This window comes from Sycon ciliatum, chromosome 11, assembly GCF_964019385.1.
Source record: "Sycon ciliatum chromosome 11, ocSycCili1.1, whole genome shotgun sequence".
NCBI classification, from domain to species: Eukaryota; Metazoa; Porifera; class Calcarea; order Leucosolenida; family Sycettidae; genus Sycon; species Sycon ciliatum.
This window is the reverse complement of record NC_088653.1, coordinates 18,060,389-18,087,607: the sequence shown is the minus strand read 5'-3', so window position 1 is coordinate 18,087,607 and position 27,219 is coordinate 18,060,389. Positions and strand designations below refer to the sequence as shown.

General features: G+C 48.9%; 1 protein-coding gene across 2 annotated transcripts in view; it reads left to right on the top strand.

Annotated features, from left to right (window-relative positions):
- The first annotated feature begins 504 nt into the window (after positions 1-504).
- Positions 505-27,219, top strand: part of LOC135826987 (tyrosine-protein phosphatase non-receptor type 4-like) — a 37,679-nt gene continuing 10,964 nt past the window's right edge. Inside the window, exons 1-21 of one of the 2 annotated variants that reach the window (XM_065339508.1) lie at positions 505-699; positions 1,420-1,718; positions 3,702-3,806; positions 4,166-4,217; positions 5,512-5,635; positions 7,790-7,842; positions 8,079-8,152; positions 8,557-8,603; positions 9,015-9,102; positions 10,423-10,511; positions 18,132-18,195; positions 18,727-18,899; positions 20,410-20,478; positions 21,158-21,198; positions 21,639-21,720; positions 22,710-22,742; positions 23,585-23,666; positions 24,855-24,895; positions 25,518-25,617; positions 25,904-25,990; positions 26,547-26,616. In XM_065339508.1, the coding sequence (XP_065195580.1) occupies positions 1,590-1,718; positions 3,702-3,806; positions 4,166-4,217; positions 5,512-5,635; positions 7,790-7,842; positions 8,079-8,152; positions 8,557-8,603; positions 9,015-9,102; positions 10,423-10,511; positions 18,132-18,195; positions 18,727-18,899; positions 20,410-20,478; positions 21,158-21,198; positions 21,639-21,720; positions 22,710-22,742; positions 23,585-23,666; positions 24,855-24,895; positions 25,518-25,617; positions 25,904-25,990; positions 26,547-26,616 (1,603 nt within the window). In that variant the 5' untranslated portion in view covers positions 505-699; positions 1,420-1,589. Of the gene's footprint in view, positions 700-1,416; positions 1,719-3,701; positions 3,807-4,165; positions 4,218-5,511; positions 5,636-7,789; positions 7,843-8,078; positions 8,153-8,556; positions 8,604-9,014; positions 9,103-10,422; positions 10,512-18,131; positions 18,196-18,726; positions 18,900-20,409; positions 20,479-21,157; positions 21,199-21,638; positions 21,721-22,709; positions 22,743-23,584; positions 23,667-24,854; positions 24,896-25,517; positions 25,618-25,903; positions 25,991-26,546; positions 26,617-27,219 lie in introns of both variants that reach the window. The other variant, XM_065339509.1, reaches the window with a different exon arrangement.

The window sequence follows — 27,219 nt, the reverse complement described above, 5'->3', positions numbered from 1 at the left end:
CATTTACTTCTGTGACTACTTTCTCCCCCGTTTTCCGATCTTCAATCGACTATAACTCTAGATTGCCTTGGAATTTTGGGTTCAAATTTTCACAGGTTGTTTCTCGATTCTTCCCGGTTTAGAAAAACTAGCGTTTTATACAAAACTCGCGAATTTGATTTTTCAATTGAAGTCCCTAACTGTAGTGTAGTGTGTAGGCTCTACGTCGATGTCCCACACGTGCACACTGCAGCCCGCGTGCGCGGGGGATATTTTCTGCGCATACTACATCATGACTCATATTGTACTAATTTGTAGATCTACCATGTAAACATCATGCATTGGCAGTGCATGCAGCGGTTGCACCTGGCTGAACACTGAACACTGTCAAGAAGACGGCGACCATTTTCATGCAGCACAGCTTTGTGTGCGTGCATACATCTCTTTGCACGGTCCGTGTTACCATGTTACGACTGTAATGCACTGAGACCACACTCCACAGTACTGGAGACTGTCTGTAGACTGTACTGTACTGGCTGTAGATGACCTCGTTGACTTTTCGTGTGTTTCCCTCGGCATTTGATTTTGTGTTTGTGTGAGAGAATTCGTACTGTTTGCTTGGTCGCTGGAGACCTTCCTCAGAAAGCTTTTCAGTTATAGCGTGCTGCAGTAGTAATAGTGATGAGACGGTCGTGTTGAGTGGTCGCTTAGACGGACAAGGTGCGTTGTTGTTTGTGGTGTTCGTTAGCTTTTGTTTGTTGTAAGAGTTTGTTGTAGGCCAGTAGCGATATAAAAAATTCCCGATTGCTGCTCATGGTCTTTGTGCAAGGGTATACCTACCCGCCGCTCATTGATGTGCTCTTGCTGAGGAAATGTTTGAATGCCAAAGCGAGACGCGCGGCTTCTTCAGAAGCTTGGGAGTACTAGTAGCTTGGCCTAGATTAGCCATTGAATTATTTGAACTGTATGCCCATGTATTGTTCCTCGCGTGGCAACGACATTCCCTTTTGTTTGGAGCTCAGAGAAATAAGTGCGCTGGTGACGCCGTCCTCCTGGCCTGGTCCAAAGCAAAGCGTATCGATAACGGGTGCTATAGCGTGGTGGAGGACGCGCTGTGTAGTGATGGGCGCGCTGAGCCGCCACCTACGTTCTTTTTATGTTCTGCCGCAGCTGCATGTAGGGATGTAGGGATGGATACGTAACTCCTTTCTTGTTCGGTGCTTTTACTAACGTCACGCACTAGCGGCTGCTGCCATGCCGCGTCAGTGCTGGCATGAGTTTTGTTTACACAAATCTAAATAATTATTTGATTCGCACGACAGATTCCTTGCCCGAAATAATTGCAGCGGGGCCTCGTGATAGGTTTTGCGGCGCGTCGTCTGGAACAGTGAGTTTTGGTGACTATTGTGATTTGAAAATTATGTGCTCTTTCACCAGCAGGCCCTGAGTTGACCTCGCAGCGCACCTAGCCACGATACCGACTGAGCTGGGCTTCAGCAGGATCTCCCAAGTGTTCACAACGACAGGAAACAGAGAGTCGGTGGGTGAAGCCGTGCTGAACGACCGCTACTAGTGGCGCACTTAGTGCCCGTTATTGCCGTCGCTCGACAATGGCGGCGTTGAACCAGCGCGGTTCGTACAAGGTCCGCGACACCACCGACGGTCCGCCGATACCGCGCAATGTTATCCGAGCTAATGTTCAACTACTGGACGACAACTGCCTGGTGTTCGATATGCCGGTGAGTCCATGTGCTCGAACATAAAATAATAGTTATACATGTAATGCACTTCGATTTGTGTGCAGCGGGTGGTAAATGTGTGCCTGCTACTAGTATTTGGGGTGGTTCGATACCCCATGTTGAAGCTGAGCACCCTCGCCAGGGGTAATTCACATTAATTTAGTCTGGCTTTCTGCAAAATAATTCCACACAGATACTTGTGGAAGGGCATTAAGTGTACAGGTTTGTGTGTGTGTTTGTGCGCGTGCGTGTCCGTACGTGAGTCTGTGTACGTGCACGTGCGTGCACTAGAGAATGTGTTGATGGGGTTGGAACAAGAAATGGTCAGGGCTGGTTGTTCTGGACTTCAAGATCCTCGCCGTCATAAGCTCGGTGTGAAGACTGTGGGAGTATCCCTGTGTGTGCAATAATGTCGGACAGCGAATAACAGTGCGCTGAAGAACAAACGGGCTAAGGTTTCGCTGAGCGCACGACACCCATAATGATAATACCCGGTGACTGCACTGCGCATAGACTGTAGTACTGTCGTGGACCTGGATATCCGGTCGAATGACTCGGGGGGCCGGCACTCTTAGTGCGGACAAGCGTTGCACGCAGGGCACGTGTTGATCGTATGCGTACTCACGCCTGGGTCGCGGCTGCATGGCCAGCGCCCTGAGGCCGCTTGAACTCCAACTGGATTTCCATATCCACAACAGTACATGGAGTCAGGGGCGGATCCAGGAGGGGTTCCGCGGCTGGGAACCCCCTAAATTTCGTAAAAAATGTACTACTGGAGAGCGCATGCGTTTACGTGTACATGTATCAGCTATTCAGTTTGTCTACTACTAGTACACTGGAACCCCCCTGTAGAGATCGTTGGATCCGCCACTGGTCCGAGTACATGGACAGCCACGGCTATGTTGCTGATCTCTCTGTCCGAGTACATGAACAGCCACGGCTATGTTGCTGATCTCTCTGTTCTTCACCGCTCTACAGCACTGTTGGGTTAGTGGAGGTTATTGTACGCAGATCCAACGTCCTCTTGTTTGCGAGACAACGTATGACAGCCAGCAGTCGAGATCAAATTCAGCGCAGTGCATGAAGTGATATCAGTAAACATCTTGTAGCCGAGGAGTGTGCAACACGATCTCTCTCTCTCTCTCTCTCTCTCTCTCTCTCTCTCTCTCTCTCTCTCTCTCTCTCTCTCTCTCTCTCTCTCTCTCTCTCTCTCTCTCTCTCTCTCTCTCTCTCTCTCTCTCTTCGTTTATCCTCCACCCTCCTGCATTACAAACAAAAATCACGGTTTGCGTGACACCAAATCAGACTTAGTTTTCCTCATCCGTAGTCATGCCACCACCCTCAATATGCACGGTGCAGATACCGCTCTTTAACTTAAAGCAGTCACCAAATATCCACCCATATGTCCACTTGCATTCTTCACGACCAGCCGTGCGATCGTCTCCTCAAGTCACTGCACGGACTGAATGAACATACGTTTATGTCCACGCTCTGGACCGCCGGAAGACGTTTTTGATTGGTCTGGCATTGATATGGCCTTTCACCCTTTGGGTATGATTTGGTGGGTTGTCATGCCGTCCACAGTAGAAAACATGACTTTTTGTGTCGGTGGTCAAAAAGTGGGTCCGGTAATAACCTGACCAACTGGACCGCTTCCGGCGGGACTGACGCTGCATACGATATAAAATGCATCCCAGAATTCCAACTGGTGAGTTGCATGGACTTGATTCAAATGAGACACTTGACTGACTCGAGCCAGAAAGGTCTGGTGACACCTACAGGCAGCAGATATGGAATAAGGATTCAGCAGCAACCATAAAATTCTGGATTGCTTGCCTGGATCAAGTTTGTCGCATTTTGAAAACTAACTTGTGTCACCACGTAAGCAAATCCTGTCATGGAAATAGTGTCAGTTCAGCAGACCTTTGTGTTTGTGTGTATATGGGTGTATGTATGTGTGTATATGCGTAATTCCCAACACAGCGCAAGTCACAAGGCGGTGAGCTGCTAGAGCGCCTCTTTGACAAGCTAGATCTGGTGGAACGTTCCTATTTCGGATTGCTCTACAACGACGATCATGGTCTGATGGTAAGCCTACACAAGTGTATTCAAAGGGAAAAGGACCTATAAGTAATAAAGTTATGACTAACAGTCCACCAAGGTAGCGAGATTGTGTGTGTGTCCAAAAAGTAGGGAATCACTGGTCAGAAAAAGCCACTTCATAGCTGTGTGATGTAGACCAGGCTGAATAGTGGCGGTCAATTCTTCAGCCTTGCAAGCTGTTGAACGGTGCAATCCCAGCGCAAGTTGCTATGGCTTCTGCTGTAGCATCGCTATCATCGCCTCCAGCGATGGGCGTCGAATGGTATAATTGTGTGTATGTCTGAGTATATGTGTGTGTGTGTGTGTGTGTTTGTTTGTTTGTTTGTTTGTTTGTTTGTTTGCAGCAATGGGTGGAGGATATGAAATCACTGAGGAAGCAGGTTACCAAGCGAGAAAGTAAGTTGCAATAAACTCCACGTCAACCCGCTGTCTCACCCTGGTGATGGGCCAGGCCCGAACGTTAGGTGTGATAATTAGGTAGCGTGCTCCGGAACTGCTGCTGCTGCATAGCCTCAAGTCTACAGACTTGGAAAATTCTCGCCTGCACTCGACTCGTTGACTATGATTCCGCTCAGTATTTCTCACCGTATGTTCAGGCTGCCCGTTTTGGAGCCACCAGGCCCCTTGTGATCGTAGTAGTACGTGAAACTCAGAGTTGCGACACAGCTTCCAATCTCTCTCTCTCTCTCTGGCGTTAGGTGTCGTATAAGTTTGGATCGCAGTAAAGAGACCGTTTAGTAGATAAGGAGCGAGGAGTGAAGATTCAATGAAGCCGGTCAAGGCGAGAATCCTGATAAGGTGATGACCTGCCCCAAAGGGTCCGCTACACTTAGAACCAAGGAATGTTATTTCTACTCGTTTCATCAGGATAGAAGACCTGCACCCAAGAGCTACATTTTGAAGGTCCCTGGAGCGGTCGCCTTAGATACGGTTCAGTGCGTTTAAAGCATGTGTCTTGTGGTGAATAACCTTTCCAAACCTTTTGGCTTTAATTTGACCTTTCAATTGGCTGTTCATGGCTTCCCCTTTTCTCGCAACGTACCTTGACGATATTGAACAGCATTTCTGGCCATGGAACTCTGTATGCATGCAGTATTGTGGACATTGAAATCCGGTGGAATGACTGGGGCGGCGCCCTAACTGCGTTGGCTCATACACACACTATAGTTCACACGCACACTGTAAGAAAATGGACCAGCAGTGCTCACGACGGCTCCAAGGCCAGCGCCCCGTGGCCGCTTGACTTCTCGGCGGATTCCAATGTCCGTAAAAGTAACGTTACATCATCAAGGGCGTACCTGGTCCCACCCCCCCCCCCGTAATGTCCGTAAAAGTAACGTTACATCATGAGGGGCGTACCTCGTCCCCCCTTCAGGGTTTTTTCTTCTTTTTTTCTACAAAATCCACATATCTCCAGGCACCGGGGTGAATAATGGAGTGTGGTGATGGGGCCCATTAAGCTCTGCCGACCAGAGGTCTCGGCTTCATAGCTGCACGGCCGCATATGTGTAGGACGGCTGGCACATGTCATTCATGGTCATTATGTGCATGCTGGACCTAGGTCGGAATTTATTTTTGGGGGGGGGGGTGCATGTGCCCCCGGTGCCCCATGCGAGCTACGCGCCTGATCATTCTGTGTCAGAGTGTTGACGTAGTGCTCACCCCCCTGTCTGTGTACTTGCTGCCCCAGGGAACACGCCGATGGTGTACTACTTTCGCGTCAAGTTCTACACTCCGGACCCGAGCACGCTGAGCGAGGAGCTCACCAAGTACCAGTTCTTCCTGCAAGTCCGCCAGGACTTACTCAAGGGACGGTAAGAGCAGAGGGGCAGGCTGACTGGTTTAGGGTGCACGGACGGGGCAAGTGATCACGATTATCTTGTGAGAAAACTCTGTTTTACGAAATATTAATCGCTTCTCGATGGATCAGTCGGGGAAGCGAACTGCCTGAAAAGAGAAAAAAATGCCAGATCCACGAGGACACGAACCCGGGACCTTGCTTGTCATGAGCATTGCTCTGACTATCAGAGCTATGGGACCAGGCCGAACGTAGAAGGCGCTGACAAGTGTTTCACTCCAAAGTGTTGGGTCTGGAATTTTTTCTCTTTACAGGCAGTTCACTTCCCCGACTGATCGTTCCAAATTTGATTTTTTGCCATTCCTTTAAAAATATTGATCGCTTCTCAATGGGAGGTATTATCGCCAATGAGACTTGGTCCAGGGACTACGCATGTAGCGTTTGAAGGTGGTCAAAAGCATTTTTGTGGGAGATGAGATGCGTATCATGGTGATTCTAAGCGTGATGTGCTGATCACGAAAACAATTCAGGCCGAAAGGTTGGTCAGGCCATTGCCAGACCAACCTTTTGCCCACCAATGTGGGTTTACTGCTGAGGAGGTGACGTGTTGACCCTCCGTAACATAGACACAGCATGAAAGGCTAGGGTATGGCCGTAGCGATCAAAAACTGCTTTCGCTGGTCCTGAAATTATAATTGTTCCAAGGAAAAGCTGTAGATGCTATAGATGTTACAAATTGATGGGAAGACACATTAGAACCCCTGAATAGACCTGTCTGATGGTAGAAGGATTGCTGCGGCTACCAACCCGGAAAATACGGTAGCTGTATCTGTTCGGAATTATTTGGACAGAAATATGTCCTTGTCCACGGGGGCACTGGGGAAGTGGCAAGCTAATTTTTGTCCTTAAGAAAATGAGAATGCTGATGAACGTGACTAGTTTCTAGGAGATGCCGGTGTGCTGTTGGTGGTCAACTTCACAGTCTTCTTCGGCTTCTTGCTCGACTTCAACCGATGTTCACGAGTGAAACTGTGCTGCAAAGTTCAGATCCTTGCGCTGCGTTTGATGTAATTAATGTCTTTGAGAAAGTCACTGGTGAACTTAAAGCAGAGTGGGACACCGGTTATCTTCTCCGTACGGGATGGATGTACCGGTGATACGCTCAATCACTCATCAGCCAGCGTGCAGGGTTGGACCACCGTGCGGCTGCTCTGTCCAATATTGTCTCACTGAGGTATCAAGAGGCCCTGCCAGACATGTACAGTTCTGCTCAATGAAATCCTGATGAAGCGTGCCCCAGAATATCAATGAAAAAGTCGTCAAGTAGCCAGCTGAGCTCATTGGCCACGGGTTGATTCATCTTTGGAATGTCTTTGGGCATGGCGATTTCCCTGAAGGGCTGGTCTTTGAATATATCCCTTGTAGCTGTACAGATGACGTCCAGCCTGTTCTGTCGATGGCAACTGCAGAATGTTAAAGCTACGGTTAGAGGGAAGATATTCCTTTCTCTCTCTCTCTCTCTCTCTCTCTCTCTCTCTCTCTCTCTCTCTCTCTCTCTCTCTCTCTCTCTCTCTCTCTCTCTCTCTCTCTCTCTCTCTCTCTCTCTCTCTCTCTCTCTTTCTCTCTCCAATGCATCAGAAGAGGTGAAGAAGTTTGATGTCGAGGGTTGCTGAATACAGGTAGAGGTGCGTTGCTTCCAGCAAGCTAGCAACCTGGCACACAACAGACGTTCAGTAGTGAAGGTGCATCTTCCGGCATGGCCGATATATCTAGACAGGATGGGCATCGCACCGCTCCGAGAAGAGCACATAGCTGTCGACTACGGCAACTTCAACACAGTCAAAGAGAATCCTTCTTCCAGTACTTCTTGCATCGCCTCGAAACCCTGCAGGCTGCTGTGTGTTGGTCGAATTGATCAACGCCGCCCATACCTTGGTTATAATGGTCAATAACAGATGGCATCTGCACGTTCACAGAGCGTCTGAAGAGCGGTAGCGGTCACTGTCATCCTGGGCTTCGAGAGCAAAGAAATAGTCCAGCTCTGGTGCCTCGTCCAGCGTGAAAGCAAACTTGAAAATGGGTTTTTAGTACAGTAATCAGTTCAGAAAGTGCCCAGTTGGCGTTTCTAAGTGTTTGTATGTGCTTGCTGGCTGGTGTGTTTGCTGCGCAGGCTTGATGCATCGTCAAGTACACTTGCAGTGCTCGGAGCCTACATCGTACAGTGTGAGTAATATGACGATCATAATGATGTCGTCATGATGTTATCATGGTCATCGTCATGATGTCATTAGTATTGCCCGGCCCCTTACTGCCTGCTCTGCATTCTGCATATATCTCTGTGGCATGCATCTTGCGTCCGTGGATGTCAAATTTTACCTGTGTGAGTGTATGTGGTGTGTGTGTGTGTGTTGGTGTGTGTGTGTGTGTGTGTTTTTGGTAATTTGTTTGTGTTTGTCCAGCTGAGGTCGGTGACTTTGAGGACAGTTCTCACACGGACGGATACGTGTCTGAATTTCGCATGTTTGAGAGCCAGGTATGAATATTGCTACCACTTTTAACCCTTTCACTGCCGCTACTGCTTCTGCTTCTAATGCTGTTGCTGTTGTTGCTGGTGCTGCCGCTTCTAATGTTGCTTCTAATACTGCTTCAGCCTCGTTTTGGTGGTGGTGGTGGTGGTGATGCTGCTGCCACTGCTGCTGCTGGTGGCGGTAGCAACGCAGTGGTGTGTGTGTGTGTGTGTGTGTGTGAGGGAGAGAGGGGGGGGGGGGGGGGAGGCAGCAATGGTGAGTGTGTGTGGATGCGGGGTGTATGTGTCCATGTATGAGTGTTTGTGTTCGTGTTTGTGTGTGCGTAAACTCACACGCTCACGTCTGTCGATTGTTCTGTGCGTTCTGCTATCTGTGTGTCTGTCCATTTGCCCATAATGTTCCCGTACAGAATGAGGAGGACGAAGCTCGAGTTGGTGAGCAGCACAGTCAGATGGTGTAAGTATATCCGCCTCTCAACCTGTGTGACCATGGAGTCCGAGACGAAACGGACCTGAGAGAAACGCCCCCCCCCCCCCCTTACCCATTTCCTCCCACCCATTCACCCCATTTTCCCTTGCCCATTTCCCTACCCATTTCCCCTGCCCATTTCCCCCTGCCCATTTCACCTGCCCATTTCCCCCTGCCCAGTTCCCTGCAGTTTTTACTTGAGACTGTCGCAGCATGTTTTACTGTTCATATAAAAAGGAACTCGCCAACTATTGACGGGAGTGAGAGTGCTGTCCACCTCACCGCCTTCTTTTACTTCCACATCACGCCCCCTGATCTTTTACCATTCTTCCTCTCCTGCCCCTCCCCTCCCCTCCTTCCCTCACCGAATCTTCCCCTTCTCTTTATCCGTGTCTCCAGAGGCCTGACACCTGCTGACTGCGAGCGTTATTTCCTGGACCGGGCACAGCGTCTTCCACTCTACGGTGTTGAGATGCACGCTGCGGTGGTGAGTTAGCCATTGCACAATCTGCTCTTTATCTCACCGTCTTTGACCGCTTTGTGGCGGGTCTGATCTAACGCTTCTCACATCCCACCGCTTTACGAGCTGCATCTGCACATTGATCTATAGAGGGAGGTGGCGTTCCTACGGATGAAGAAAACTCGGTCTCAAGCCGAGTTTCACGCGAACCGTGATTTTCTAATGTCCTGGATTGCTCTCATAGTGTGTGGTCATCGTGCTCATGATAGCACAGTAGAGCTCCCCTTACTTGGGCAGGTCGCAAATGAACTCCCCCTACTTGGGCAGGTCGGGACTGAACTCCTCTTTACTTGGGCAAGTCTGGACTGAGCATTGCCCGTAACTAAGAATTGCCCCTAACTCGAACACACACACATATTGATGGCACGCAAGTAACTGTTTTTTTAGCCTATCAATATGCCTTGATCTTAAGAGGGTGGTGGCGTTTCTACGGATGCCGAACGTCCAGTCTAACTCGTATAAAGAGAACCGGGAAAAAATTCTTAGTACTGTTCCTTTTTCCGTTGAAAAGTCCAATTTTGCAACATGAAATGGGTCAGAAAGATGCCCGGTAGACTGGAGTGGCCGGATCTGGGAAGTCTGGATTTGGGGAGCTTCACTGCAAACCAAGGCTGATGATGTATTGGTATTACAATGATGATGTAATGGCAGTGTTGTGGTGAGGTAATGGGAGTGACTCATGTCGCTGCTATGATGACGTAATGGTGCAACTGTGATGATGTAATGGTACTGTTTTTGTGATGCATCGGGAGTTCGGGACTCCTCATATGATGTAACGCCAATATTCTGTCCCTGCGGGAATTTGCGGAAAAAACCCTCGAAAACTTGCGCAAGAAATTACGGCAGAAAGTAACAAAAAATGCGACGAAAAGTGCGGAATGATGCAGAACTTGCCAGGAATTTTCGGAATTATTTGCAGAAAATTGCGGATTTGGGCCAAATCACGAAATTTGTTGCATCGTATATCTACTCGGGAGTCGTACTGTGCAAATAACCTATAGGATCAATGATCCTATAGGTTATTTGCACATTGTTATGCACTTTTCACGCAGTTCTTTCCATGATCATCATGGAAAGAACTGCGTGAAAAGTGCATAACAATGTGAGATATACTGCAGAAAACAACAAAAAACGTGGGAAATAGCGGATTTTGCTGAAAATCGCGGGTTTGGGCCAAAATCGCAAAATTTGTGGCATCCGTGGAATCGCGATTTCCTGGAGGGACAGACTATGGTATTCCCATGATGATGTAATGGCACTTTGTGCTCTTGTGCTGCCCCTTCCTAGGATTCCGGTGATCGCGATTTGGACCTTGGCGTGAGCAGCACGGGGCTGAGCGTGTTCCAGAGCAACGAGAGAATCAACCACTTTCCATGGTGAGTTGGTCACGTGACCTGCATGAGTATCACATGACCTGCTAGGGTCACATGATTTTCTGGGGTCTTGCGATTTGCATGGGTGTCACGTGATTTGATGGGGTCTTGCGGTTTGCATGGATGTCACATGACCTGCTCGGGTCGAGCATGAAATTCTCTACTTGTATCTTCAGACAAAGCCTGATTTTCAAGGCCGACCAATGGCACAGAAGGGTGTTTGTATTGACTCCCACACTGTTCACGTTGACGCACACACACACACGCACACGCACACGCACACACACACACACACACACACACACACACACACACACACACATACACACACACATGCACACACACACATGCACACGCATACACACATGCACACGCATACATACGTACACGCACACACACCCACGCACACACACACACACGTACGCACACACATATGCACACGCACACACACAAACACACACGCATATGTACACGCACACACACACAGACACACTACTACTACTACTACTGTAGCTTGGTTGCCACAAGGGCCACACCACTCCGAAAGGAGCCAGAGTCATTGTCAGGAGCAGAAACGGAGATGACGACTCAGGTCACTCTGTCGACGGAACTGACGGCTGCAGCGAGAACAGCGAACACCATACGACGCTCTATCAGACTTGGTTGCTCGATGGCCACGGTCGCACTTGTGACGTCTGAAACCAGGCACTGACTTGAACTGCCGACTGCATGTCACACACAAGAGAGAAGCTGGGACGTTGAGCGGAATAGGTGATGCCGGCGCGGACGCTTCCGATGGTTCCAGGGGCAAACAATGATGTACACGCAAGCCACCACGAGAGTGAAACCACCTCCTGCATGTACCACACTGCACAGCACCACGCTGTCCCTGGATGGGGAGACTTCGTTCTGCGCTACACTTGTGTCTTGCTTTGTCACCTGGCCGACGAAACGAACGGTGGCAGATAAGACAGTCCACCCGTTGAGATTGGTCATGGGAAGGACCGCCGAGGCTCGGCCCAACGGCAGACACCCGCCAGGCAGATCGATCCTGAGCAATCCCATACCAAGCTAGATGTTCAATGCCGATGTGCCGAAGATCAGCCGAAATCACATCCCTCCAGCGACGACGGGGACCACACGCAGGCCGAGGCGACGGTAGGAAGCCAAACAACAGCTGCTTGGGCACACGAACATCCGACATGCGGGCCACATGGCCAAGCCATTCAAGCCTCCGCTTCCGAAGCCGGGAGGACAATAGCGATGTATCACCCCACATCTCTCGGAGCTGCTCATTGGTGATGCGTTCCTCCCGCTGTTGTGTTCGCGAAACACACAAGATGCTACGGATGCATTGGCGGTGGAAACTATCGAGGCGCCGGAGGTCACCCTGCAAAGGGCACCAGCACTCCGAAGCATACAGTAGCACTGTCATCACACAGGCGTTATACAATCGGCGCTTCACATGGAGTGAAAGATCACAGACACACACACACATGCACACGTTCACGCACACGTATGATACGGTTACAGCATGTTCAGGATTCATAACTTGGTATTTTCTTGTAATTTTTGTGGAGAGGGTGGAATGCCCGTCCGTATGCCATGATTGTTTGGTCGTCTTGATTTTAACCAGTGCGAGCCGAATGCCGTTGTCTCCTACGACGACATTATCGGTGTACGTATAGCGTACAGTCGCACATCACTTAGATACCGGGTATCTAATGGCATAAGTGTCCAACCTCGCTTGTGAAGTTGTCACATCCACATACCACTGTGCCCGGCACAACCCTCTCACGGTGTAGGCTCGGGAACAATACTGTACCCTCGTATCTTGCTACAATACTGTACCCTCGTATCTTGCTTGTTCGGGTGGTCCAGGACCAAGCACTACCCAAAACTTGGAATGTCAGTCACTCTGAATCACATACATTTCAATAGGGAAAAGCCAGAGATCTGGCATCATTATGCTGTTACCGGCCCGCATTAAAGTTGCGGCATACTGGTCGTCCTGGGAAGGCTGTGCTCGTTGAGTTGCTAGCGAAACCGGAGCCTGGAAGCTGTCGGTAGGGACGAAAAGGGCAGTGTCCGCTGGTAAAAATCGGATGTGTAGCATCACATGCCGGGCAGGCTGAACGAGCGCGTCCTGTTGTCGCCAGCTGCCACAGGTTTGGGTCGATGGCGTCCCACTTCAGTGACGGGTCGACAGCAGCCTTTATGTGGAAGTTCCTGTCATATTCCAACCACCCTTCAGGCGTGAATCGGCGATTAGCTAGTTGTGGATAGTGGCCGGGAAGCATTAACACATCTTTGGGTCTTTGTGGACGCGCAGGCGATGACCTTGTTGCAGTGCAGTCAAAACCTTCAGTGTACCCCGTTGTACCGGTTACATGGAAGGAATACGCTAATGCATCAATGTAATTCAGTTGCGACACAATCCTTTGATCATTTAGCTTGAAGGTGGATGAGGCCCTGGTAAGACAGCAACTCCGCCAACCTGTGCGGGGCCACGTCGACAATGACCTGGCTCAAGATCGTGAAGGCTTCCACCCATCTCGCAAGGTCATGAGCGTACCTGCTCTTGCCGCGGGCAGCGCCGTCTTCGACCACCCGCAATAGGCCCGCACGTTCTGTGTGCGGGCGTGCGGCACAGAGCAAGACGCAGAGAGTAAGAGCTCACTCAGTTCCACGTACTCACCCGTCACTATCCGCTCGCGATGTTTAGCTCCCAGGTGTGTGGCGAACGAATTGCTGCTCCCTGAGCTGGCTGGGAGAGGAGTCGGGTGTGTATGAAGTAGAGAATCTGGAACCATGGCCGCCAGAAGTGTTGGTAAAGTCTCCGACACCACCGATACTATCGTGGAGCAGATTGTGTCGAGAGTTATCACCGACGTCTGGGGCGCAGACGGCGCCAATGGCTAGCGTTCTCTGCTGCCTGCTCCGCTCGTCGGAATCAGCATGAAGTATTTGGGCCTGAATCAGGCGATCGTCGAGGGCAGATTTCCTGCCCGAAGTATCCAAACACAACAGTGGAAATTTGCTGCGGAGCCGTGGAACCGTCATGGCCCGAATTTCATGGACAGTAAAGGCAGCCATTGCTTCTTGACAACACGGATAAGAACGAGTCGAAGCACAAGGATGGCGACGAGCCAATAAAACTCACAAACTGTGAAACACAACGAGCAGACAAGAATGATCCACACACAGTACGGATCGAAATTTATAGCGAGGCGAGCTCTAGCAAGTCACGTCGAGCAAACGTCGAGCGAACAGAGCATAACGCCCCATGTTGAGCGGGACATGTAAATGCCATGGTGAATGCGACGACGCATGTCGCCCACACGTTGAATGTCACGTTCCAACGACACGTAGAGTGTCCCGTCGCCTAGAGCACCACGCGTGCACGCACAATGTTGTTTGGCTGACATGGTCACCGTGACGTGCAGTGCACACGACCGTAGACAAGCAAAGCATGAGCATACAGCAACAGCACTATCAAACATAGCAGCATAGCTTGAGCAGTAGCACGAAGCTGCGTGCACCCATTAATCTGCATTATCACATGACCAGTGCTCTGCGAAAACCGACCTTAGGTGCTATTTTGGCGAAATTGAGTTTGTGCTGGATTGTTGACCCATGACCCTTCCTTCAACTTCTGGTGAAGTTTTAGGTGGATTGCATACATATTTATGTGGATACAATGTCAATTTCTTTACTATCTCCATGCAAAAGTTTGTGGAAAAACACCAAAAACCCTGGGTTTTATGCTACATTTTGGAACCAATACTGTGAGAGTTCCAGCGGCATCACCGCAGCTAAACTTTGCAGAATAAATCAATATGACATATTCTTCCCAAAGAAGTGTTTACAATGACATTGGCTCTTCCTGTTGTGGAGCTGGGCAGGTCACATCTCTGTTCTCTGGATGGCAGTGGTCACGGATCTGCTGGAAGAGGTATTTGGCTCTTTGCAAGGAGATGCCAGCTGGAGTGATAGGTAGAGGCAGGTGCTGAGTAGTGAAGAAGTCAGGATCAATGCCGGGTTGAAGGATGTTGATAGTTTTGTCTGGCAGAGTAGACGAGCCAGACAAGAGGACATCACCAGGTGCTGCTGATGAAAACCGGAATCGCTGATATTTCGTGATGTTGGACACTGCCGTGAAGAACTCTCCCATGTAGCCGTCCCAGACTCGCCAATCCCAAGTAAACTGCACAGCTTCGTTGAAACCAACCGATGCGTCAACTGCTGCTGCTAGCTGGTCAAGTGTATCAACATCAGACTTCCTGTATTTCTGCTTCAGAAATCCAAAGCCCCCATCGACAAAACACCGTGTGTGTCCGACACGCGTAAACATGAGATCAATCTCATCGTTCAAACCAACAATAGTCCGCCAGCAAAGGTAAGCCATGACCGTGCGGTTCTTATTCTGACCACAGCAGTTGTCGCAATGCAAACCAAGTTCAGGCTTGCCCTTCTGATGCTGCGAGAGATGATAGTGCAGCATGGAGACGACAGCATTGGGGCCATGGCTCTTGCTTCCGTCTGGCCCAATTGACTGATTTTCATCAACAAGGTAGTTTGTTTGTTTTGGCAAACATTCTTCAGCGATACCAAATATCTGTATGCGCCTAGGTACCTTAAAATACAAGGCACCAACCTCCCGAGCATGATGAGGAATGGTCGCTTGCTGAGCAAAATCGAATGTCATGTGTTGGTAAGTCAGAGTGTTGTCTCCGGCATCCGTTGCAGCAGCTTGCTTGGAGTCGTCGATGCACTTCTTATACAAATCACGTGCGGTATTGGCCTCCTCCATATGCAATTTCAGCTCATTCGTTAGTTTTAATCTAGTTTCCTCCGTTCTTGCTCGTGCTAGTAGCGACTGCAGGTCTGCGCATCTGCCGCACACATCCTCCTTAGGTTTCATTTATATAACAATGTTCTGGCAGTCTCTCTTCCATATCTTCCCAAACGTGCTGTATGCAGCCTTGCCACCAGCCTTTGCATATTCCCGGTGAACAAGCTTCACCGTGGTGACGCACGGCAAATACGTCGGTGCAGGTTTGTTGCGACCACGAGGAGCTGCGGGTTGAGGAAGGCCATGAATAGTAGCATAGTGTTCAATAAACTGTTTGAGCTCCACAACATCTTCCACTGGCAGGGCATTCCATGGAAGAGTTCCCTCATTCCCTTGCTGTGGCGAGCTGATATCGTTTGCACTAACAGCAGCCTGCACCGATTTGAGAAAGCCAGGGCTTGATGCTGTGTGCAGACATGAACATCCCCTGGCACACTTCCACACCATCCACTTCATAGCAGTATGTGGAGCGTGATCTATCACCACGCTCAGTACGCTGGACCGCTGCTCCATGATGGCTAGCCTCGCCACGTCTCCTCAGCACATCTAGCTTCCCAGCCACATCCATGTAGCGTTCTGACTTCGTCACGGCCCCCGCTGAGTTGCGCACTGTACGCAGGGTTTCAAGTGTCACACTCTTGAAACAGTTCTTACCTGAACAGCTACAGCCCTTGTCAACCTTGTCGCGCACCTCCTGGACTGTAGTCAGTGCTTTGGCGGATTTTTTTGGGCTGCACTCGATTTACCGCCGGCATCGAGGGGCTGGGCTGGCGGTGGAGCTGACGCCTGATCAAAGTTTTCCTCTGCATCACTGTCTAGCTCGATCAGAGATGCGTCTCGCGATTCATCGTCTGACGTCTCCTCGGCACTACTGTCATCAGAACTGCGATCTGACAGGCCAAAAAACGACTGGTCATCGTCAAGGAGTGCGAAGGAGGCCTCTGCAGAGAAGCCAACAACAGTTTGAGCTAGCGATCGTCTTCTGCTTCGTTCCGCCATGACTCTCACCTTTCGATCTACAAAAAATCGACGGACCGTGACGTTTTGTTCATTTTCTCGAAAAAATTACGAAGCACCTAAGGTCGGTTTTCGCAGAGCGCGGGTCACATAATGCTACATAAAAAATTGGCAAAAGGGTACAGACCTCAAATATCCGGATGGGCGAGGGAACCGGATAATCGAACACACATACTGTATGTATGCATGACATATGCTGTAAATCGGAAGCCAACGATTTTCTTCCGGATGGCGAGGGATCCGGATAAAAGAGGACCAGATAAGCGAGGTCTGACTGTAGTAATATTTGCACTAGAGCTCTCCTACAATGTGTCCGGTAGACCGAGGTGCTCGTAACTTCGATATCTGGATAAGAGAGGCATGAGTGTACGTTCTTGGGATAATAATCATATGCAGCGCAGAATTCGAGACAGTGAGTTAAATCTTACCCATGCGCCTTCCACAGTACAGGTCCTCCCTCGTTAGTAGATAATCTCTGGGCCATCGAAAAAGTTATCTTATAGGGAGACTTATCTTGTAACAGGACTTGCAGCTAAAGGTGAAATTGGCACTAATTCGTACTTACCTTGTCTACCCTCGATACAGCATAAATTTTCGACGTTTCAACTCGTTAGGCCACACCGTTTTTATCTATGTTTCGCGTCCCCGCGCGCATGAATTTCACAGCTGGAGATTTTTAAAAAAGGAACAATTTTTTTGTTGAAAATGCAACACAAATTGCAAACCCAGAAAACCGGAAAATGTAACCCAAAAGGAAAAAAACGGAACATGATTGTTACCCGTAACTATCATGTTGGCATCAATTTTTGTTCTATTTATCGCATGATTGTACTCAGCCCACACACATGTACATGTACATGTACATGTGTGTGTAATAAGCTGGGCCACAAGTCACACAATCATCATGCCGCCTGTGTTTGGACCACAAGCATGGCAGAGGGGATACACTCATGTATTCATGTACATGTCCATTGTACATGTCAATGTACATGAACAGTGCCGCGTCGCTTCACTGTACACAAATGCAATGCACGTACACTGTTTTTTTGGATAGCTTTTTAATATTTTTTCGCCCTCCCTCATTGATTTCATCGAATAAGGTGACGCGAAACATAGAAAAAACGGCGTGGCCTTATAAGATAATCAAAAGTCTCCAACGTAGCTCTTCCTTGGATGCACAAGATCGTCCATATCTACGAATACATAGATATAATACGTTGCATATTCCTGCGTTATCTTACGTGTTTTGGCCTTGGTCATGCATGGTCAATATTATCTTATACTGAGGGTTTGGCACTCCGGGGACCTGGGCAAAGGGTCGCTATAACAAATTTTATGCAGTAACGAATTATGTTGTAACCGGACCTGTAAACAGGTGTATAGACCACGTGTCGCCAGGGGATTTCAGATTTCTATCGGGGTTTATGTACCAACCGGACTCGTTATAACGAGGGGGGACCTGTACTATGCATTCTGTTCATTGTAGCCACTGGTGTCGTTATGAGAAAACAAGAAGTGGTTGTGTGTTTGCATGGGTGTGCACGTCCGTGTGTGTGTGTGTGTGTGTGTGTGTGTGTGTGTGTGTGTGTGTGTGTGTGTGTGTGTGTGTGTGTGTGTGTGTGTGTGTGTGTGTGTGCGCGCGCGCGCGCGCGTGCGTGCGTGCGTGCGTGCGTGTGTGTATGTCTATTTGTGTACGCGTGTGTACGTGTTTGTGTGTCTGTGTGTATATGACTATGTACATGGTTATCCAGGGCATCCATGCATCGGATGACGTTCAAGAAGAGAATGTTCTTCATTCATCAGAGAGCAATAGAGGTTTGTTTCACTGGCAATCTCCTGGACTCGCGTATTGTGCTCGCGTACGCTGCCCGAGCGCTATGGTGCCGGTGCATGGTGCTCTCGTATTGTGCTAGAGTAGAGTGTTCACACATGGTGCTCGTGCTTGGTGCTCGTGCATGGTGCTCGTGCATGGTGCTCGTGCATGGTGCTCGTGCATGGTGCTCGTGCATGGTGCTCATGCATGGTGCTTGGTATCAAAAATGCAAAATACAAAATATTGGTGTTCGTGCGTGTCTGTGTGTATATGTGTGTCTGTGTGTGTGTATGTGTGTGTGTGTGTATATGTGTCTGTGTGTATATGTGTGTCTGTGTGTGTGTATGTGTGTGTGTGTGTATATGTGTCTGTGTGTATATGTGTGTCTGTGTGTATATGTGTCTGTGTGTATATGTGTGTCTGTGTGTGTGTATGTGTGTGTGTGTGTATATGTGTCTGTGTGTATATGTGTGTGTGTGTGTGTGTGTCTGTGTGTGTGTGTACGTGTACACATGGTGAATGCTGGTACGTAGGAGACGCTGGGCTCTCCGCAGGTGATCGGTTTCCGAATGCTCTCCTACCGTGCCGCCAAGAAGATCTGGAAATCGTGCGTGGCCAATCATACGTTCTTCCGTCACCAGAGCGAGCAGCCGAGAAAGCAGACCAGCAGTGGACTGTTCAGAGTTGGCTCCAGATACCGATACAGGTGAGACATGACGAAAATGACAGCGCCAGAAACTTGTGTTTGAATAGAGACCTCTTCTCTGGCAAAAGAAGAAGAAAATACGCTCTCGTCTTCTTCCTCTCCCATTGGCTACGCTAATGGCTTGTGTAGCACTGAGAGATGATGTGTATGACTCAACATTAGGAGTTGAATATGTATTGTGTACGACTCAACATTTCCTCTGGGAAAAGAAGAATAAAACACGCCTTCTCGTCTTCTTCCTCTCTCATTGGCTAAGCTGATGGCTTGTGTAGCATTGAGAGTTGATGTGCATGGCGACTCATCGCGTTAACCAGATAGGACAGTTATGCAGGTTTACAACCTGATAATCCCTGCATCAATAGTGAGGTTTTGCATTCCGAAATTCGGTTCGGCGTTCTTCGGTCATTTGTCGAACATCAAAATGCCGAATTTTCGCACCAACGTTTGTTTTGCAAGTCGAAAATGATGTGTTTTCATTTTGTGAGCCCCAGCATCAGCAATGTCCTGTCACGTGCTCCTTTCCTTGCTGATTCCAACGAACTTTGATCGCCCAAAGAGTCGAGGGCCAAACCTGCCTCCCCAGTCGCCTCAGAAAAACCAACTCCATGGCCAAGTCAAATTGTATGCGTATCGCCATAGTCTTTTCAGCCACACAGATGACGGTGAGGACACTCCAGGCGAAAGAGAGTAGATAGGCAGTGGAGAGGAGCAATCAGAGGTAGCTGACGATGCTGATGTTGCCAAAGACGGCGGCGAAGCGATGCCGAGATAAGAAACCTCTTTGAATGAATCACGCGCTAGCGCTCTTCTACAAGAAAATTCATCCGAAAAATATTTTCGGCAAAGTGAGCTTTTTCCGAACAAACATGCCGAATCTTCGTGTGCATTTTCGACCTCGCTCCCGCGTGCCGAATCTTTTTGCCGAATTTCGGAATGCAAAACCTCACTAATGTGTTACTGTCTGACTCCCATTATGTCAGCCATGCTGGCTCACACTCGGATCAAGTCTTCCACCAATGCGTCACAACTCCATTCAACTCCTGCATCTACGGGTCACATGATGTCGGTGGCCATGTTGGTCCCACTGTCCACATGCCATGTAGTACACTTTCTACATCGACATGACCAGAGTCACATGACCAGGGTCACATGACCAGAGTCACATGACCGGAGTCACATGACCAGGGTCACATGACCAGGGTCACATGACCAGAGTCACATGAAGTCTGTGGCCATGTGGGTTCCACTTTCCACGCCGACATGCAGTCACACATGTGGTGTGTCAGCGGTGGAAACTAGGTCACTGCACAATGGGCTCATGTTCTCGCACATCACTACATGTAGTATAGCACCGGCACTATGCACTGCTCTTATACTTCGAACACCCTGCACAGCAACGGCCTGCACCGCTTCTTTATAGGTTGGTCTGCACTTTGTAACTGTCTGTGTGTACTAGTATCTGCTGCTACATCCTTGTATATGTATGCTCTCCTGTGTGATCTGTTGACAGCGGCCGCACGCACTTCCAGACGATGGATCATGCCCGCAAGAGCGTACGCTACGATCACCACGTGAAGAGGTGAGCTGTCGTCGTGTAGCAAATACTTCAGGGCTCTAGCCGGGAAAAGATTCAGTGAAACCTTGTTAATGACAAGAGCCCTGATAGGACACACATTCGGTTCAAAACCTAGGGAGGACTCGGCCAACAGTGTATTCATTAGTCGGTGAAATTCAATGACTGGGTTTACCTGCCTGCCTCTCGTCCCCAGCACCCGGCTAGTCCTTTCACATGCATTCATTACCTATACTGCAGCTATACACCATAGCTCATTGGTTAGAGCATCGCTGGTCTCAAGCGAATGTCCCTGGTTCGGAGTCCTGGTGGTGACAGTCAATTTTTTCTTCACACTTTCCTGTTTGCATCTTTCCCTCGAATCAATATGTGGTCAGTAGCTCTTGATGATATTCAATGACCTTAGTCAAGTGCGACATGGGCACTGTGCACCCCAGACCTATGAGCACTGGGATGTACACACACGTGCAATTTCTTACTTAGGTGCAGATAGGTGGAATGCACTGCCACCGGCTTGCCGTACGCCTAGGTCACCAGCTGAATTTCGCGCTTCTATCAAAATGTTCCTAGGGTTCCCTGTAAAAAGGTGTCGCCGCCTGGTGGGAATTCCCTAGTAAAACCAGAATACATAATAATAATAAATAATAATAATACACTCTTGTTTGTTTTGTGTGCTTACTTGCAGAACGCCTAGCAAGCGCTTTGAAAGGAGAAAGAACTCGGCAGGTAGGTTCTAGAAGCTGGTGCCTACGTATGACACAGTACTGTCGGTCGCTGAAGAACGGGGAGGTCAGCCTCCTAGCCTAGACCGTTCTTATTTTTCATGTATTACAGTCTATGCACAGTTGAGTCACCGTGTATACATCGGTATGCTCTGCTTGATGAAACTCTAGGCTGCTCTTTCTTCGGCGCTCCGTTCTTCGGCATCCGATTCTACTGTAGGGGCAGAAACACATGCTTAAACTTTTCAGAGAAATCGTTAAGACGAGTAAAGCCAATTATTCGTAAACAGAGTGCACTAGTCCCTATGATCGAGCCGGCAAGTCGTCCAGGCGATATGTTATCCTTGTGAATTTGTTCTGCCAACCGTGTCGACCGTTTTCATTCTTGCTGATGGTGCTGACTGTTCTGTGTTGTGTGTTTACCTTTGCCACTGCAATATTCAGGGTATGTTCCCCACGAAGCATCGAGACGACGACAGCGCCAGGCTGAAATTGATAACTTGGCTCCTCGGGAAGTCCCAAAAATGTGAGTCGTGGGGGGCGGGGTTTAGCATGGTGGTGGTGGTGGGGGGGGGGGGGGAGAGATGCGATCTGGTTTGAAGTGACTTCAAAGGTTTGCGATGCTTGCAGATTCCCTATTTCCTGGACTCGAAACTCAGAGGGTGCATGTGTGTAGGGGGGGGGGGGGGGGAGCTGGGATCTGGGTACCGTAGTGACGCACATAAAGGCACATGCGCTTATGAGTGAGGTTTTGCGTTATTTGCTACTTTTGCGGGTCGTTTTGTCTCACACATAGGCGCATGCGCCTTGACTTGCTAGCGTACCGGTACCTTCCATAATTATGCACATAGTGCAATACCGCAATGCACATTGAACTATGTGAACATGGTGTTTTAGTGGTGTCTGTGTGTCGCGGATGGAATTGTATATACAAGTAGGTTGACTTATAAGCCCATGCGCTTATTTGTGAGGGTGTGCTTATTTGTGAGGGTGTGCTTATTTGTGAGGGTGTGCTTATTTGTGAGGGTGTGCTAATTTGTGAGGGTGTGCTTATTTGTGAGGGTGTGCTAATTTGTGAGGGTGTGCTTATTTGTGAGGGTGTGCTTATTTGTGAGGGTGTGCTTATTTGTGAGGGTGTGCTTATTTGTGAGGGTGTGCTTATTTGTGAGGGTGTGCTTATTTGTGAGGGTGTGCTAATTTGTGAGGGTGTGCTTATTTGTGAGGGTGTGCTTATTTGTGAGGGTGTGCTTATTTGTGAGGGTGTGCTTATTTGTGAGGGTGTGCTTATTTGTGAGGGTGTGCTTATTTGTGAGGGTGTGCTTATTTGTGAGGGTGTGCTTATTTGTGAGGGTGTGCTTATTTGTGAGGGTGTGCTTATTTGTGAGGGTGTGCTTTTGCCCGGGTGTAGGCACATGCTCTTTTATGCGCGTCACTACGATATGTGTCATCTGCATCCTACATTTCGAAGATCAACCTGACTGCTGTTTGTTGTGTTCTTTGTGGGCTATCTTGCAGGGTGGGAAATGAGATGGACAACGGAGGGATGAGGTAAGAGATTACATCATACTGTCAGGAGCTGGACTACTATTAAAATTCATGTTCACAATGTTAGCAGCTGCTGCGTTTACACTGCAGCTGCTATCCTTGGCTTGGAGTGCGAATACAGGCACTGGAATGCAGTAGTGAGCAGATGAAAGTTTTCTTGTGAATTTGTTTCTTCGAAATGGTGGCGTTTGGTGAACCTCATGTGTATTCTCTTTCTTAGTGTTTTAAGCCTATGATGCCAGCCTTCTCTATACTTCATTTCGCATACGGGACACACTTCGCAATGTGTATGCAATGGTTGGACGGTAGAGCCAATATGTAAATTATACAGTCATCGCCAAAAAAATCCGGCCAAATGCAGTGCTAGCTACCGGTAGCTGTACTGGGCCCCATGGGCCGCATGCACTGCTATCATAGTGGTAGTGGTACATGTAGTGCAGTTACTTCTCAGTTCACTGTTCACATGCTGACAGGCTAGGCCCGCATACACTCAGCACAGTGCTCAACCCGACTGCAGCAGGCAGAGTGCAGCGCAGACTGTTCAGTGCTGTCCAGTGCTGTCCAGTGGCCTCGTAGTGCATGCATGGTGCCACTCCAGTGCATGAACGTTCGAACCCGCGATGGAGTACCGCGTACCTACCATACCTATGTATTAAAGCGTATCTATGGCATTGGCCGGATTTTTTGGCGACGACTGTACGTTATGAACAGTTTCACCCCGATGAAAGATTTTGCGGACACCAGCCTCCTTGTGAAGGGCAAACGTTCTCCACTTGTTTCCCGGTTCTCGTCCAGCCTGTTCACCTGCTCTCCGTGTGTAACTGTTTTCCCTGTTTTGTCGATAGAACGGAAAAGCCGAGACCACCCGCATTGACCACGCCTGTTGAGGACTATGCAGAGCCTGAGAATACTGCTGCCGTGACTTATGTAAGTGAGACGCATTCTGAATTCTGCACTATCTGAACATGACGTGTTTGTTTGCTTTCACTTGAGGGAATGGAAAATGGGAAAATCTGAAGAAGAAATTGAGTTTCACCACCAGGACTCAAACTAGTGACCTTCCCTGAGGCTAGCTCTAACTACTGATCAGGTGTGCATAGTTAACCCTTTACCATCCGACCAAATTTCCCCAGCAGTCCCAAATGCAATAATTCTTACCTTATTCTGAGAATATCTTCGGTTCTAATCAACCAATTTTCACACTCTTAGGCATTCTGGAAAGCTCTCCACGAGCTGCGTACATTGAGCTCAAACAGGGCACTACCGAGATCACATATCCAGCGCCAGGGAGCTTCAAACACACCCCATCGCTGTATATACGAGGAAATCCTCTCCTCGTCAGCCATTTCTCGCTCCTTCATCGTAAACATTCCAAATGTTTTGCATGAGCTGATTGTAAAGTAACTGGTGGTGTTAGTGGATAAAATGGCGTGACTTGTAGCTCTTTGGTCCTCTTTTCTTCCAACTACTGAGCTATGCTTTCTAGGTTTGTTTTTATTTACTTCACCCGATACACCGGCATTTCTGCCTTCTCGTGTATTAACCATACCTCTAGACTCTCGATAAGAGATGAAGTATATGAGTATGAGAAGGCATGCGATATGAGGAAGATGATGTGAACATGCACCGATGATTTTTAACCCTTTTCACTGCCAGCTGACCACTCAAGGTGACAAGGCGCTCCCTGCCAGGTTGTCAGCTGAGCTATACACCCCCTGCTATACACTCCCTGCCAGGCTGTCAGCTGAGCTACACACACCCTCCCTGACAGGGACTTTTTACCTCCAGCTCTAAAATAGGTTTGATGATACGTGAAGAACAGTCACATGGTGATGCGGGAGGCGAACATCCAATATTAGAACATAAGGGTGCACTCAAGGGTTACACCCTCAGACAGGACATACAAAACTCCCACCGCTTTGGAGTGTTCATTTCGTCTCCACCGCGGAGATGAACAATCCTGTTAAACCGAAGCCTACTCACCCCCCCCCCCCACACACACACATGATGTGAAGTTCGCCGGTGGCAGACACTGCAGTTGTGTATGTTGTGATGCTCTGTGCTCGTGTTTGTGTCCATATTCTGTTTTTGTGTGTGTCTGCTTTTTTTCTCCAGCCGTCTGAATGTCTGACATCCGATGGTGATCTAATCATCACGTATGAAAGGACTGCTGTCCTTAGCTACTCTTGGCTGTGATTTCTTTAATCTCCTGTAGAAAGAATGTGTGCAATGCCACTCTCTCTCTCTCTCTCTCTCTCTCTCTCTCTCTCTCTCTCTCTCTCTCTCTCTCTCTCTCTCTCTCTCTCTCTCTCTTTCTCTCTTTCTCTCTTTCCCTCTCACTCACTCTCTCTCTCACTCACTCACTCACTCTCTCACTCTCTCTCTCACTCTCTCTCTCTCACTCTCTCTCTCTCTCTCTCTCTCTCTCTCTCTCTCTCTCTCTCTCTCTCTCTCTCTCTCTCTCTCTCTCTCTCTCTCTCTCTCTCTCTCTTTCACACACGCACACATTCATTCGCACACACTAGTTCTCAGAGGAGTCGGTGCCCCATAGTAACTCGCGTATTCTGCATCCTTGCCTCCATGCATGTGCTTCCGCGGAACCGCCTAAATTTTGAAAATGTACCGCAGGTGACTGTATGCATGTTGATGTACATGTATCAGCTATTCATTTTCGACTAAAATGGAACCCCCTGTAGAGATCGCTGGATTCGCCCCTGATGTGTGTGGCTATGCACATGGTGTGTATGTGTGTATGTGTGTTTGTTTCTGTGTTTGTAGGATGCAAGCTGACAGCCAGGGGAGATACGGATTTAACGTCAAGGGTGGATCTGACCAGAATCAGCCCGTCACCGTCTCCAGAATCAACGATGGCACGCCTGTAAGTGTCTTTGCTTGTGTGGTCGTGCTTTGCGTAGCTGCACGCGGGCATGTACAAGGGGAACGTAGCTGCAGTCGGTGGGATTTCGATCTTTGACCAATTTGGCGATGGGTCTGATCTGCTCGCCTCCCACAGCTTTAGGAGCTGCTTCTGAACCTTGATATTTTGAGGTCGGTGGTGTTCCAACGGAGCGAGGCTGGTAGTGGGACTGACACGAACTTCGAAAACCATTTTTTAAAGAACTCGTGCTTTATCGGTTGTGCTTGTGTGCGTGTTTCCTGCACAGGCTGCCAAGACAACTCCACCGTTGAATGTTGGAGACGAGCTGCTGAAGATAAACGACACGGATGTGAAAGAGCTCATCCATGATCATGTGAGTTGAACCTGTCCCTGTGTGTCCTCCTCAGCTTCGATGCCTCCTCCCCATATCTGTCCTCCTCCTCTTTCTCCTCTCCTTGTCCTCCTCCTCCTCCTTGACCTCCTCCTCCTTGTCCTCCTAATCCTTGTCATCCTCCTCATTTTCTTCGTCATTGTCCTTCTCCTCCTCATTGTCCTAATCATTGTCCTTCTCCTCCTTATCTTTGTCCTCCTCATCATTGTTCTTCTCCTCCTCAACTTTCTCCTCCACATCATTGTCCTCCTGATCATTGTCCTCCTGATCATTGTCCTTCTCCTCCTCCTCCTCATCTTTGTCCTCCTGAGGGATCTGGGGAATTAATCTGGGGACAGCATGCTGTTTCGTCCTTTGTGGACTCATCAGCGCGGCACAGAGAAAATAAGCCTGAACCTAATAGCAATGGAATGTTTTCCCAAAACCGGATTTAGACCAGTCCCGAACGTACCTTGCCAGAGTGCTCAAACTGACAGAATAAGAATTTACAATCACTTACCAGTGAATGTTTTGTGTGCATTCTGTCTGTGTTGAACAGGTCGTCCAGGCCATTCGCATGTCTCGCGAGGCCAACCCGCCCATCCTGACCCTCATCATCAAGCCAGCGTGTGAGTGATCCGATCGCTTGTTTTCCCCTTTCAGTGCTTCGATCCCGTTACTCGTTTCAATGATAATCTCTATTTCAGGGTTGCTCAAATGCTAACACCTATCTGGGGTCTATTCGTGTATGTACTAGGAACATAGTAAAGGAGAAGAGAGAAAGTATGCGAAGCGAGTGTGACATTCTGGGCGGAACACAGGGAACAATTGTTTTCAATCGTTTCCAAAGGACCAACATTGACATGGTGTTAAAGTCTGATGCAAATGGAGATGTTGTGAGATCATACTGTAGCAGGTGATCGCCCTGATATGTCTGGTGCCAGCCGAAGGTCTGCATCAGAGACTGGTTGTACCTTGAACAGTGTTTTCCAACATTGCTGTGTAGCGGAATCATAGCGGAATCACGGCCGGTCCTGGACGCAGGCCACAAAGGACAAGTACTCACTTGTTTACAGTATTTTTTCGTATTACTGTGACATGACAGGGAAAACAGGGACAACTAATCCTAAAGGCGAACGAGAAGACTGAAAAGACAAGACCGGAGACTCACGAATCACGCACGCTCGCATCGCACACGCACGCCAGTCAAGAGACAGTTTGGGGAATGTCAT